The sequence below is a fragment of the Hirundo rustica genome, unplaced genomic scaffold (genome assembly GCF_015227805.2).
Source record: "Hirundo rustica isolate bHirRus1 unplaced genomic scaffold, bHirRus1.pri.v3 scaffold_441_arrow_ctg1, whole genome shotgun sequence".
NCBI lineage: Eukaryota > Metazoa > Chordata > Aves > Passeriformes > Hirundinidae > Hirundo > Hirundo rustica.
Window position 1 is genome coordinate 10,292 of NW_026690486.1, and position 13,403 is coordinate 23,694.

The 13,403-nt window shown below is 45.7% G+C and overlaps 1 protein-coding gene across 1 annotated transcript; it reads right to left on the bottom strand.

The window, feature by feature from the left end:
• Nucleotides 1-325: 325 nt before the first annotated feature.
• Nucleotides 326-12,359, bottom strand: LOC120748023 (GATA-binding factor 3; the record flags this gene model as incomplete). Its single annotated transcript, XM_040054098.2, has 3 exons — nucleotides 326-727; nucleotides 6,673-6,798; nucleotides 12,214-12,359. Coding segments are annotated over 3 exons (557 nt in total), but the record flags the coding sequence as incomplete, so codon positions are not given.
• Between the last annotated feature and the right edge of the window lie 1,044 nt (nucleotides 12,360-13,403).

Genomic DNA, 13,403 nt, shown 5'->3' on the forward strand with positions numbered 1-13,403 from the left:
TATTTTATTTTTTCACAGCACTAGAGATCCTGTCCAATAGGGAATGCAAGTTCTGAATGGCTTATTCACAAATGGTATCCAGATTCAGTGGGTAAGAATACATAGACGCCATAGTGAGTTCCTTTAAAAAGTGGCAAACATCACTTTTTAAAACTTTTTTTTTTTACTTTTTTCACTTTTTTTCATTTTTTTTTTCCTTTTTTGTGCTTTTTGTAGTTTTTTTCTGCATTTTTAATTTTTTTTTCCTCTTTCTCTCTTATGCCTTCAAATAGCTTTTTTTTTTTTTTTTTTTTTTTTTTAATTTTTTTTTAGGTGTTTTTTTTTCCCCCCTCCCATTTGATTCGGGACATCAGACCCATAACCACACGCCTGCAAAAATGCAAGTAGTATATAAAGTAAATCTCATTTTGAGACCGTAAGCATTCAGCAGGGGAGTCTCTTGCTAACCCATGGCAGTGACCATACTGGAAGGGTGGTGAGGTCCGAAGGAGAGGCTGGATGGAGGATGCATCGGTGTCGGTGTGGTCAGCATGTGGCTGGAGTGACTGAAAGGTGAAATGTGGCTGATGGAGGACATGTGTCTGGAGAGGGCGGCGGGGTTAAAGGAGCTGCTCTTGGGAAAGTCTTCAAGGTTGTCATGGACCTTTTTGCACTTTTTGGATTTGCTAGACATCTTTCGGTTTCTGGTCTGAATTCCTTCTTTCTTCATAGTCAGGGGTCTGTTAATCTAAACAAAAATCAATTATTTTTTTGTGCTTCCATCCCTTCTCCCCAAATCACCGTGGGATCCATGTACCCCATGCACCAGCCCAGCAGGACGAGCTGGTCACAGCCCACCTCCTCCCCTGTATACACCATGTTCTGTGGCTACCCAACCTCTCCATTTCCATCCCAAAACTCAGATCCCTCCAGGAAATCCCAAGCTCTATTGAAATTTCTGAAGACAAGATGACAGAAAATTGCTGGCAGAGCCACACAGGAGCAAAACATACCCAAATAATTCACAGCAGCTGAAAAATTTCAACTATCTGCACATTAGGTAATTGCACCGTGCTTAGGTATGAAACCAATCATTACCTCCTGGAAATATTCCCCACAGACGCCGTCTCACCCTGAGGCTTCCTGTCTGATCTAAAACCATTAGCAGCAAGAACTGCTGGGATCTCAGTGCTATGAGGGGTCTCAATCTTTCACAGTTCCATTAGGAAGCTGGGCAGCTCTTCACAAAAAGGACAGGCATTTGTCTTATTTTAGTTCTTTCCAAAGCTTTTGCTCTGATCATCCTTTCTGGTTTTCTTTAGCTAATCTGATTTTATATCTAAAGGCTTCCAGGTTTGGGGTTTTTTTTGTTTTTGTGGGGGTTTTTTTTTGTTTTTTTTTGTTGGTTTTTTTTTTTTTGGGGGGGGGGGGGGGGGGGCGGGGTTGGAGCTGAAACGGATATCTGTGCTGACCAGCAAAGCATTCTCTACATGCATACAAACGTATCTGTAGGGAAAATAAACATTAAATTCTCCTCCTGAAACTACACAGCAGAAATCATGCATGCATCCATCAGGGTTAGGAAACCCTGGTAGCAAAAGATCTGTTGGACATCCTGTTAGAAACTCTCATTACTCTTATTACTTGAAGCTGTCCTGTGAAGGGCCAGGGGCTGGACTTTGATGGTTCTAGCGGTTCTCTTCCAGCTCAGAATATTCCATGATTTTGTGATTCTGTACTGCATAGAGAGCCAGCATCACAACATGCACTAGCACAGGTGACATGAAACTCACACAAAAAAAGGGGATTTATACCTCCAATGTCCCTAAACCACTTTAAAAATCTGGGCTTGAGAATGTAAATGGGTTTTGCTCTGACTTCTCTGCAGGATTTCACCTATAGCAGAAGGCAGCAAATCACCCTGAGGCTGAACAATTTTTTATTATAAATGTGAGCACCTGATGGTGCTGATGGACATTCTACAAAAAGGAAAATAAGGATCCACTGTCCACCAGGATCTACTGTGAAGAACAATGAAAAGATGTCCTACAAGGGTCCTGAGCAGCTCTTTTTCCATAAGACCTTAAATCAGCACAAGGAACAAAGCATTCCCTTCTTCCAGATCACAGCAATGTTTCACTTGTTGCCCCTCAGCCCCTTTCTGGTCCCTTTTCACAGCATGGGAATCATTCCTGGATTTCTCTCCCCAGGGAGGCTGGGATAAAATAGTTCCCTGTTACATGCAAAGATGGAATTATGGGGAGAGGAAGGACCAGGCTCATCTCTGGTTTAGGCATCCCAGAGTTTGTCATTCCAGTCTGAATTTATGACCCCAGGCTCTTTTAACCAGTAGTGACAAGAACCTTCACCTCACCTAAAAACGTGTGAATAAAAGGCCGATTCCTCTGCCTCTGGATAAAGGAAGCCAGAGGGAGCAGCCCTGCTTGCCAACAGCTAAAGGTAGGAGGGAAGAATCTGCCCATGAGCAGCCCAACAAGAGCCCTGCAGCAGCAACAAGCAAAATGTAAAATGTCGTGGGTTCCAAACACAACATAACCCGCTTCCCTGGCTTTCTGTCCTCACTGTGGGAATGAGGATGCACACACAAGGATGGCCCCTTGCTCCAGATAAATGACTGGGATTGGAAAGCTTTGCCTGGCCTGTTTTTAAGTGTTTAACAGGGATGTGTTGCCCAGGTGCAAAGCCAGGAAGTCCCAAGTGAGCCCCACCATGCAGCAACATTAGAGGAAGCCAGGAGGTGTCAACCCCTGATGAATCCAGCTCAGATTTGGGGAGGCACAGCCCTCAACCCCACCAGCTTCAAATGAGAATCTGCATCATGACACAAAGGCTCAGGGGCAGCCAGAACAAATTTCCAGTTGAAGCAGCAAAGTTTCAAGCTTGGGAGGTGGTTGTGGCAAAGTGGCATAAGCCTGATGGTGGGACTGGGGCTGTGCTGGTTCTTGGAAAAAGCCCAGCGTCCTGACCCTTGCTTGGTGTCACATTCCACAGGACAGTGAACACTTCCACAAAGCAACATCTCTCCTGTTTCACTCCACCTCTAAGAACAGGATGGCCCAGGCTATGATTTGATGTGAAACTCAAGGATGGGAACACCAGCCCTGTACCAGGATGGCCAAAGCCATGGCCAGCCCCACATCTGGGGTCAGAGTTGCTCTCCAAGCTGTTGGCTGGCCACATCATCCCAGTGTAAATGGTCTCACACTCCAAGCAGGTAACTAACCCAAGGGTCAAACAGATTAGGACTCAAATAAATGTCAGGAACCAGCACAGTCAAAGCAGCAAGCTGGAATTTTTTTCCAGTGACTTCAAAGACCAGTCACAGCAGGGTTAAAGTGGTCCCCAAAACATCAAAGCCAAGGACCTATCTCTGTTTCTGGGGTAGAGAAATTAAAGACCCGGAGGGAAGACCTTCTCCGTGAAAATTCATTCTGATAAAAATGACAAACACATGCTAAATTAAAATTAAACCAGCCCAATGCTTGTATATGAAATTCATTAATTTCAGATGGAGCCAATTAATTATGGGCAGGAATTATGCTCTTTGTTTTATCATATGCAAAATACTGACTGCTCTGCTCTCGGGACACATAGGCCTGCTTTACGGTATTGTGAATGGGGCCTTTTCTGATGAATTTTATCAAAAATAATGGCAAATCTCTCACTCTTATTGGCCCAGGCCAGCCTGCTGTGCACCTCCAGCAAGGTACACTCCCACCCATCCCTGAGGTGTGCCAAGGCTCATCCCACTTCTAAGGACTAAAATAACAAGGATGAGAACCTCATATTCAACAGATCAAATCCAGGGGATGGTCTTAACCGTTATAGGTCTGATCTTGCTCTGACTGAAGACAATGGGATTTTGCCATTGACCTCAATAAGGTCCTGTCACTGAAGTGGATTTATCCTTCAGACATAGTCATTACAATGTTGGGTTAATCTTCCAGGCTGGCTGTATCTTAGAAAGCACTCTGGGATGCCACTGGATGAAAGGCACCGTATCAATGTGAAATATTAGTCATTGTTAATACTGGTGTTAATGGAGCCGGCTCTTGTTGAAGTCAGTGGGAGGAATGCCAACAGCTTTGCTAAATGCACCCCAAGACTATTATGATTATTGCTTATATCCTACTGACAAATGGGTTTGCTTAAGCTGTGGGAATCAACAGTAAAACAAACTGATATAGCTCCATGAAAAAATTAACACCGTGGAAAAAAATTAGCCTTTTCACTGCAGTCGTTCCCGGTGTGGACACGAAATCTGGGTAAGTTTCAACTGCACATCAATCCATTAAAATATCCTAATGATGTTAAGGTCCCGGAAAATTTCATTAAACCCAAAGAAAAGGAAAAAATGGGAAAGGGGGTGGATAAAACAGCAGACAGGAATTTGCTACAGCCCAGCCTGAAACAGAGTTAAGTCAACTTCCAAGCATCCAAAGACCTTCCACTGGCACTGGCACAACACGTATGCTGACAGCTGCTTGGGAGGGACATGCTACAATCAGCCTCTCTATTTCTGACCCCTCTCCTGATGGAAATCAGGAGATAATATACACACAGGGAATGGGACCACACTTCTCACCACAGTCATAACTAAACACTTTAGTAAATACTTTACTAAATATTTTACTAAATACTAAATACTTTACTAAATACTAAATACTTTACTAAATACTTTAAGAAAATAATATTAAAAAAATTATCTACCCACTCATATCTGCATTTTAGTATCCTTGCCTGGTTATTTTGCTGCATGCAGGAACTCAGTCCTCTGGGGGTTTCATTTAAGCAGGATCCATTAATGGCGTTGCTCATAAGGCAAGATACTACTTGACTTTGGTAAGTAGCTGTGCTGAGCTTTTTAGCAGCTGTTGGTGTTTTTAATGAATATGAAAATGGTTCCAATGTGCTCAAGGCCTGCCCCATGTCACAAATTTCACAGCTGGATCGGCGTTTCCCTAAACAGTGGATCTAGAGGTCAACTCAGGCCAACTAGGTTTGCAGTGTTAGTGCAAAAAAGAAAAGGATGTGCTCTTGCAGGCAAATTCCTGGAGAACTCAGACACCAGTCTAAGCACTTCAGGAGGAGATTTCTCCAGTCGGATGTCTTCAGTGGAAGTAGACACCATCGTAAATGATCATCCTGCCATCTTTTGCAGTCATGGGGAGGATCTACACTGTCTTCAAGGACAGAAGACATCCCATTGAAACTTGAGCATCCACCAGCAACAACTGAGAAAGGCCTATTTTCTTCAAAGGACTTTGCTGGCTACAGGAGGAGCAGCTCCTTAGAGGTTTCCCAAGCTACATGATTTGAGTCCTACCACTGGTAGGCCAAAATGGAAACAGAGCACAAGCATAGATCCCCCCTGCTCAGTGGACCTGGCTGACCTTGAGCCCTTCCTGCCAAGGAAATAGCAAACAGAATATTTTCTCGTGATATTCTGAGTTTTTGCTCTGGGTCCAACCCATTTGTTTGCAGTGATCACACTGAGAGTTTGATGACAATCTTTACTTGCTACATGAGACTCAAAGCACTCTGAGACACCTGCCCACTAAAGGGTAAACACATTTTCCTTTTGTCCAAGAGTGATGCCTCCCATGAAACAGGTGAAAAATTAGCCTGTTTGTTTGTTGGGGTTTTTTCCACTTAATCCAAACTTGTTTACTCATCCTGAGAAACCAAACAGTTTGAAATAACAAATGGAAGGGACTGAGATACCACAAGGGTTGGACGCCTGATGAAACCCAATATGTCTTTGATGTGTTTGCATGGGTGGACATAAGGGCCAAACATAGCCCCAGATTTCCAAACCAAACACAAAGCAGTCAACCACTAGCACAAAAAAAAATATATCAAAGCAGAGAGATTGCAAGGCTTTTCCTTCTTTTGACATAATAATTATTCTAATGCCACATGTGGAATGAGAGGAACGGGGATAGCCTTAAGTCTCCTTTATTAGCAGTATTATTCAGTAGAAGACTTTTCAGGTCCCTTTAGCTCTTTCCCTGGGGCACATATACCTAGTTCCTGCAAGCTAGCTTTGCATGGAGATATTAGATTAAATCTGCCAGCCACTTGGTTTCATTTCTCCTTCCTTTCCATGACAGATGCTTTAAAATTCACATCACAGGTTAAACAGACTCTGCAACCCTCTAACTAAATCAAGCCCTTTTTTGGTTTGGGACTCGTTTACATCAACCAGCACAAACATAGGGCCTAAATAAATCATCTTTGGGGACAGGACAAAGGCAGCCACAAACCCAAGAATGATCAAAATAGTTTCTGGCACATATTTCTTTTTTTCCAGAGTTTGTATTTGCTGGAGGAGCCAAGCTACGTATAGGAGTGGTATCGGCTTGCAGGACAGTGTGTTGTCTTTTCCAACTCTCTGAGCCCAATCGGCAGCAGATAATGTCTCTCTGTGTTGACCCACACCTCCTTTCTTGGCTCAGGCATGGAAAAGCTCTAAGGGACAGCCTTGTTTCATACCTCCCCCCATTGGATAGGCTACGTTTGATAGCTGATCACTCCAAACCTCAAGATCCCCAAAGGGATAACAGAGGTCTTGGCACCACTCAAGACTGGAAATCCTCAAGTTAAGGATGAGTTTGGATCATTGAGCACCGAAGCTGAGGCCCCATTACTGAGTACTACAGTCACACTTACATTGTGCAGCTTGTAGTAGAGCCCACAGGCATTACAGACGGGATCACCGTTGGCATTTCTCCTCCACAGGGTGGTAGTGGTGGTCTGACAGTTTGCACAGGACGTGCCCGCCCTCCTGGCTGCAGACTGTGGGAAGGAGGGAAAGAGAAGGAGAGAAAAACACCCGTGTTAAAAAAAAAAAAAAAAAAAGGCAAAATTTCTGAGAAAGAAAACATCAACCCTGCAAGACTGACGTACATCAGCAGAGGCCTCCAGAAACTGACTTGTGAGAACAAATAATAATTGTGAAAAAAAAAAAAATCCCCAAGGTACTTTAATCCCAAATTATATGTGAACTGAATCAGGTGCCAAAGGGCATCCTAAAAGTGGGTGCCCAAACCTCTGATAGAACTCATCAAAATTAGCAGCGCTGGCACAGCCCATTCCAGAGGGGAAAATGTTATTTAAATGCCAACACGTCTTTCCATCTTAATTCTCCCAGACCCCCCAGGGGTCTAATTCTGCAGTCAGGGCCTGAACTGACAATTGCTGGAGTCAAGGGCATGAGTCACTGTGGCTCCAGCGAGCGCCGGGTGAGACCCGGGTGGGCAGCTGCTCGCCGGGCACGACCGCAAGCACAGCCCGGTCCTGTAAATTCAGCTCAGCTTCAAAGGAGACAGGCTCCAGATCGGAAACAACACTGTGGCAAAGAGCAAGAATCCCAACTTTTTAATTACACCCTTTTCTCAGCCCAAACCTTCATGTTTATTTAAGGATTGGTAGCAAGCCTGAAAGAAGAATTTACCATTTCATAAAGGGGTAGGAACAAGAAAAAAAAATCTACGTGTCAAAGTGTATACAGAAGCTTTTTTGTTAGGTGTGATAATGACTTAGCAAAGTCAAATTTAGTAAAGTTGCTTTTCTTTCACATGCATAAATTTGCACTTATCATTTAAAAACTGTAACTTTAGCAAACAAATTGTCCTTATGCCACTGAAGGAGGAACGGGAGTTTTCAGTTTTCAGACTGCTGTGTGAGAGCGTATGCGTGTTTGCGTGTGTGCAAGTGCCTACAGTTCCTAAAAAAAAAAAAAAAAAGGACTTTTAGATCCCCATCCTATCTCTTCTTCATCAATATGACACGGTCCCAGAGCTCTGATTTCATCCCAATGTGTTGCTTTCAATGGGACTGCTCATGTGCTTAAAGTTAAAACATGTGCTTAAGCGATTTGCCAGATCATAGCAATGCTTGGCACCTTGCAGAACTGAGCCTTTAATGCTCTCTTTTGTGCTCTTACTGTTTCAAATTTACCCCTCACCCCACACAGCCGCACACTGTAGCACATCCAACATTGGAAAAAAAAAAAAAAAAGGAAAATACCGCATCTTTGGATACCGTACAACAAACCCAAAATGCAAACACGGACACTGGCACAGCCTTAGCGTTAATACCAACTCTTGTTAGGTCATGTTGCAATTTTAATCATAATTGAATGCGGCGTAGGTGGAGAGAGGACGGGTTGCTTTTGCTTTAGATAGAGGAGGATTTTTTTTTTTTTTCTTTTAATTAGACAAAAGGGATGGTCTAAAAAATAAATAAGACAATGCCCATGAACACTAGGAAGCATCACAGAGTGGCTGGTCTGACAGCAAGTGGCTCTCTCAAGATGCCCATAGGGACAGTTCCATTTTGCCTGACCATAAGCTACTCTGAATCAAGCCAAGGAGGCCTTTATCTGACTTCTCTGTGCTGATGACAAGCAGGAGTTGGGGACAGCACATGGGACTTGAAAAAATCCCAGGGCCAGCAGAGAAGATGAAGCATCCCACCATGAAGGGCAGAGCCCCGAACTGATGCACGCACACCTCCTGACCATGCCATGGACACAAACTGGGTTCCCTTCAAAATCACCAGGACAATAAAATAATGAACATGTTCCAAATGCAGCATGGAGACAACAGCTTGCAAAGCCAGGTTCCCAATAAAGAGCTGGAGAAGAGCCTGTAGGTCTCTGCCCCCCAACTCCTGACACTCGGCACGCATGGCTCAGAGGGGCACGAGGCTGGATTGAGTCTCTTGGTGGCAGCTTTGCCCCTTATCAGACCCAAAACCCAAGCCGAAGGAAATTTCTAAAAACCAGTGATATTTGACTCAGCCCACACAGGGGAAACATCCCCTTTGAAAATATTTGGGGTTTCTACACAGTGCTCACCGTAATTTCTGTTACAGCAAGCGCGTTCAAAAGACACGCCTGGCCACCACCTCGCTGCCTTCAAACAAACTCTGACATTAAATAAGCAAATAAATCACAACATCTACTGTCTTCTTGAAAACCATTTCCAACTCCTGCGTTTCGCTTACAAAAATTCAGCATCATTAGCTGAGTATTTTAAGTTCTTTTGGTCCCAGGCTGCACCTTTAATGCTGTACCAACTTCTGCCGTAGACACCGGCAGCGGCAGCGGGCAGGAAACAATGAATAATAACGTTATTGTAAAGCTCCCAGCAATGGCATCCACTGACGCTAATCACCGACTCGGGCTGGCCATGTCACTAATGGGATGACTAATTAGCTGCCCCATATCTATAGGACCAAAGCCCATGGCACAGCTGCCACTGAGCAAAGGCACAACTTCAGAAGCGCTAGCAGTGATGAGAAGGTGAAATTGAGGAGGTTGGAGGAAGCAAGTACTAATAAAAATGCTTAATTAAGGGGCACTTTCAGTGTCTGCATTTACCCACAAAGCTCCAAGCATCACTTTCCTAAAATAAGATTGCATGCTCATGGGTCTGCTGAGAAATTTGGTATAAACCTTTCAAAACCAGCTTGGCTTGACAGGGAAACGGAGAGCACTGCATCTGCATGGGCAGGGAATGGGAGAAAAACTAAAGGAAGGTTTTATCTCAGTAATGATGGGCCTGCCACCGCCTGTGACAGGGACAGGAATGGGCTCAAGACTTTTTGGGCAGTGATGGTGTGGTACCACCTGCCTGTTCTTGATCCCCCTGCTAACATCTCCAGGTCTTCCACCTTCCCCCTCGAGATAAAGCTGAGCTGACTGAGCCCCCTCGGCCGGTGAGACTTCATCCATGTCACCTAAACAACACCCTCACAAAGACACCCTTTGACTTTAACAAGGCTTGGGCTGCGTTCTCAGCACTTAAGAATTTATTTTCCTCTTCTCTCCCACACATCAAATCCTATCATCAGTTTCAATGCAGCTGCGATCAGAGCCTATGAAACCAGCCCAAGGTCAGTCAAGAAACTTGTGGCAGAGGGAAGGAGCTGGATCCCCACCCTGAGCCTCCATCCACAGCCTTGCCCAGCCTGCCTGCCTTCACAGCAGGAGAGATCCAGAGGCTTGACTGGATCTCTCCACACGCACGTCCACATCCAGGCACAGAAAATGCAATTGCAGGCCCAGATCTGGTGCCTTCTGACTAACTTTTTTTTCAGAGGTTAGCAAGGGACATAAATATAGGTGCAAACAGCATTAGGGATGTTTCTCTTTCTTTTTTCCAGGCAGTGCTGGGGGGGAGGGGGGGTTGGTGGGGGAGAAGTAGAAAAATCGAATTTCACATATAGCAAAAACTGCATTTAAAGAAGAGGAACTTTTTGTAACTTTAACTAAAATGCCCAAAGATTGGAGCAATAATACAAGACAAGGTCTCTCTTTACTTCTTTCCTTTCTTCCTCTTTCTTTATTTTTTTTTTTTTTCCCCGAGAATGACCTTTTACTACGTATTTATTTATATAGTTCATTTTACATGTGCCGGGCTCCGGGTGACTCGGGACATTCTTTCATGGTTCCATCAGACACTTTTTGAAAGCTCTCCCCCTCTTTCCAGCCGCTTTCCTATTCTGCCTCCCCCTCTGCTTGTTTGGATACACTCAAGCTCCTGTGTGTTTGGACTGGGGAAACGGAGCTGTTGTTTAGGAGTTATCTCCAGGGCTCAGATATCCGGCAGCTTTTTCCTAGGAAGTTAACTTTACACATAAAGAGAGAACGAGGGGGAAAAGAAAATAAAGAAAACGTGGGCTGTGTGTTTAAGACAGAAGGGCCAGGGGGGAGGAGAAGAAGAGAACAAGAGAGCTGCCCAGAAAAAAATCAAAATTCCAGCCTGCACTTCCCTCCCTAGAAAGCTTTTCCTTTTTTCTAACAAGGCTATGAAAGATGAGAGAGACAAATATTTTCCTATAGGGGAAAAGCTCGTATAGGAGGGCACGGAGAGGTTTCACACGCAGGAAGTTTGGCGGGGTAGAGGAGCAAACCCACATCTTCCCCAAAACTCACATGGCCAGACAAAATTATTGCTGATGCCCCTCACAGCGTAGCCCTTCCTGGGAACGTGCCCTGCAAATGCTTCCCATAGCCAGAGGGGATAAAGCTGATATGGTTTTATGGGTGTCTCACAGGTGAGGAAGCTGATCCTGACCTAAGAGCTGCCGGACAGAGCTGTGAGCACCTTCAAGGGGAACACGAATGAACCAGCCCTGTCCTGCCTGCGGGCACCGGCCATGCTGGGCACAAGCTTCACCAGCCTGGCTAGATCTATCCATCAGCTCAGAAATTCCACAGAGAGGTGAGAGCCACTTCTCCTCCGCATTTTGAGCAGCCCCAGGAGCCCTTCCACGTCTTTAATCCCAACAAAACCAAACGTGCCTCGATTCGAAACATTCAATAACTTCCCAAGCAGGGACCATAATTTTTTCCCCCACTTGATATATTTTTTCCTCTTGTGGTCTGTCTGATTATTTGCCAAATACACTTTAACACATTTATTAGCCATGCCCACAGCTTCCAGACCTTTTTGTGGCTTCCAGGGAAATGCACGAACACATTGCTGGGGATGCTGTAACGTATTGCCTGTGCTTAGAACAGTCACCAGTCTTGTAATTATTATTTCAAACATTTACCCACGCGTTTCGTCTTCCTCCAACTTCTGGAGCCTGGGCACACGCTCGGCTTTGCACACTCGCCATCCTCTGCCTTGTGTCCTCGTGACACAATTTGAGACCCAGATGGGGCAGACATAAATGACCACACCAGGTACCAGTGGCACCAGGACCTGATGGTTCCAGGTCTTTGCAGGACCAAGGTCAGCCTGACACCCCAGTGACACCCCGGATCCAGTCTGGGCCCCTTCTCCATGACACCACCATCCAAGGGGGATAGAGACATATTAAGAAAGGGAGAGCAGAAGTTTGGAGAAATCCTGTATTCCTGATAATCTCTTTGGTCACTGATAAATTATTATCCTGCCCTTAGGCCCTGGAAAGTGTCACTGTCCTCGGGTCACCATCCAGAAGCACCTTGTGGAGTTGAAAACTCAGGTCTGGTTTGCAAGAAGCCCTGGAACTTGATTTTTAAACCTGTTTTGCAGTTCGCAAAAGGACCAGACAACTGAGGTCCACAGCACCTGGGACCATCTCTCCAAGCATCCCTCCCTCCCAGCCCTCTGATGCAGTGGGATCAGTAGGAGCTGGCTGAGGTTCCATCCCGAGCTGCAGAGGGAAAACAAAAGTGGCAGAGGAAGAAGAATAAAATAGAAAGAAACTCACCAGTCTTCTCTTGGGTTTGATCAGGGGCCGGTTCTGCCCGTTCATTTTGTGGTAGAGTCCACAGGCGTTACACAAATAGTGCCCAGTGCCGTCTCTTCTCCACAGAGGGGTTGAGGTAGCCCCACAATTTACACACTCCCTGCCTTCTGGAAACAAGAGAGCACATGGTTCACTTAGGGAAAGCAGAGATAAAAGGGGCTGGGGAAAGCCCCCCCCTCCCCAAAAAAACCCCACAGCCTCCCCAGAGACCCAGCCATGCCAGACCCTGCCAGTCCCCCCAAAACTCAGGATTTCTAAGCAAGGGTCCAAAGCCATGACTGCATGATGTCCCTGGCACAGTCTGGTGGGGTCTGATCCTGTTCCCCTCCACAGGCAGGATCAGGCCTGTGTCCCAGCTGCAGGGAAGAGGGATGGTGACAATGACAACCCAAATGCCATGGTGGCTCGAGGGGCTCCCCAGAGAAGCTCTCACTCCTCCCACAGGTCACACCTTTGGGGGATTGGGGGGGGCTGACAATTTCCCCTCACCTTTGGATTAAGGGTTTCTATGACTCTGGAGACCCTATGGTTCCATAGGCACCAGAAAAACCTTGGCAGGCTTTGCAAGAAGCCTCCAGCCCTCTACACCCGAAATCATGGATAGTGAACTTAAGTCCATGACCCTCTTTCTGATGTGTATGAGGACCCCGGTGTCACTCCTTGAGCACCCTTCCAGCTCCCAGGGGTGTTCATGATCCTGGAGGGCTCTTCCTCTGGCCTCAGGTCAAACCACATCAAGGACCCCCAAAATAATCACAGATAACCCCCAAAGCATCTCCCCAGCTCCCCCCAATACATAACAACTCTGACAATATCTGCTATTGATTAACTTGAAATTAAGCCTTTACCACCTAAAACTTTCAGAATCCCCCTCTGGTTTCCACACCACATCTGCGGCCTGATGGTCCATCCTGGCTGTCTGAGATAGCAAACAGTTCCAAACCTGCCTCATAAGTTCTTTCCCTCCTTCTTCTCCTTCCTTTTGGCCACCTCTTTATCCTCTCCCTGGCTATTGCAGGGGATCTCCCCCAGCCCACCAGCTCCTAGCTTGGAGGAGGGAACTCGGAGGGTGCAGACCCTGCCTCTCGGCTACTTTCAGAGAGTTGAGGGGTTTTATGTTGCCTCTTTGGTTTACTGGGGGAAGGGGTTTT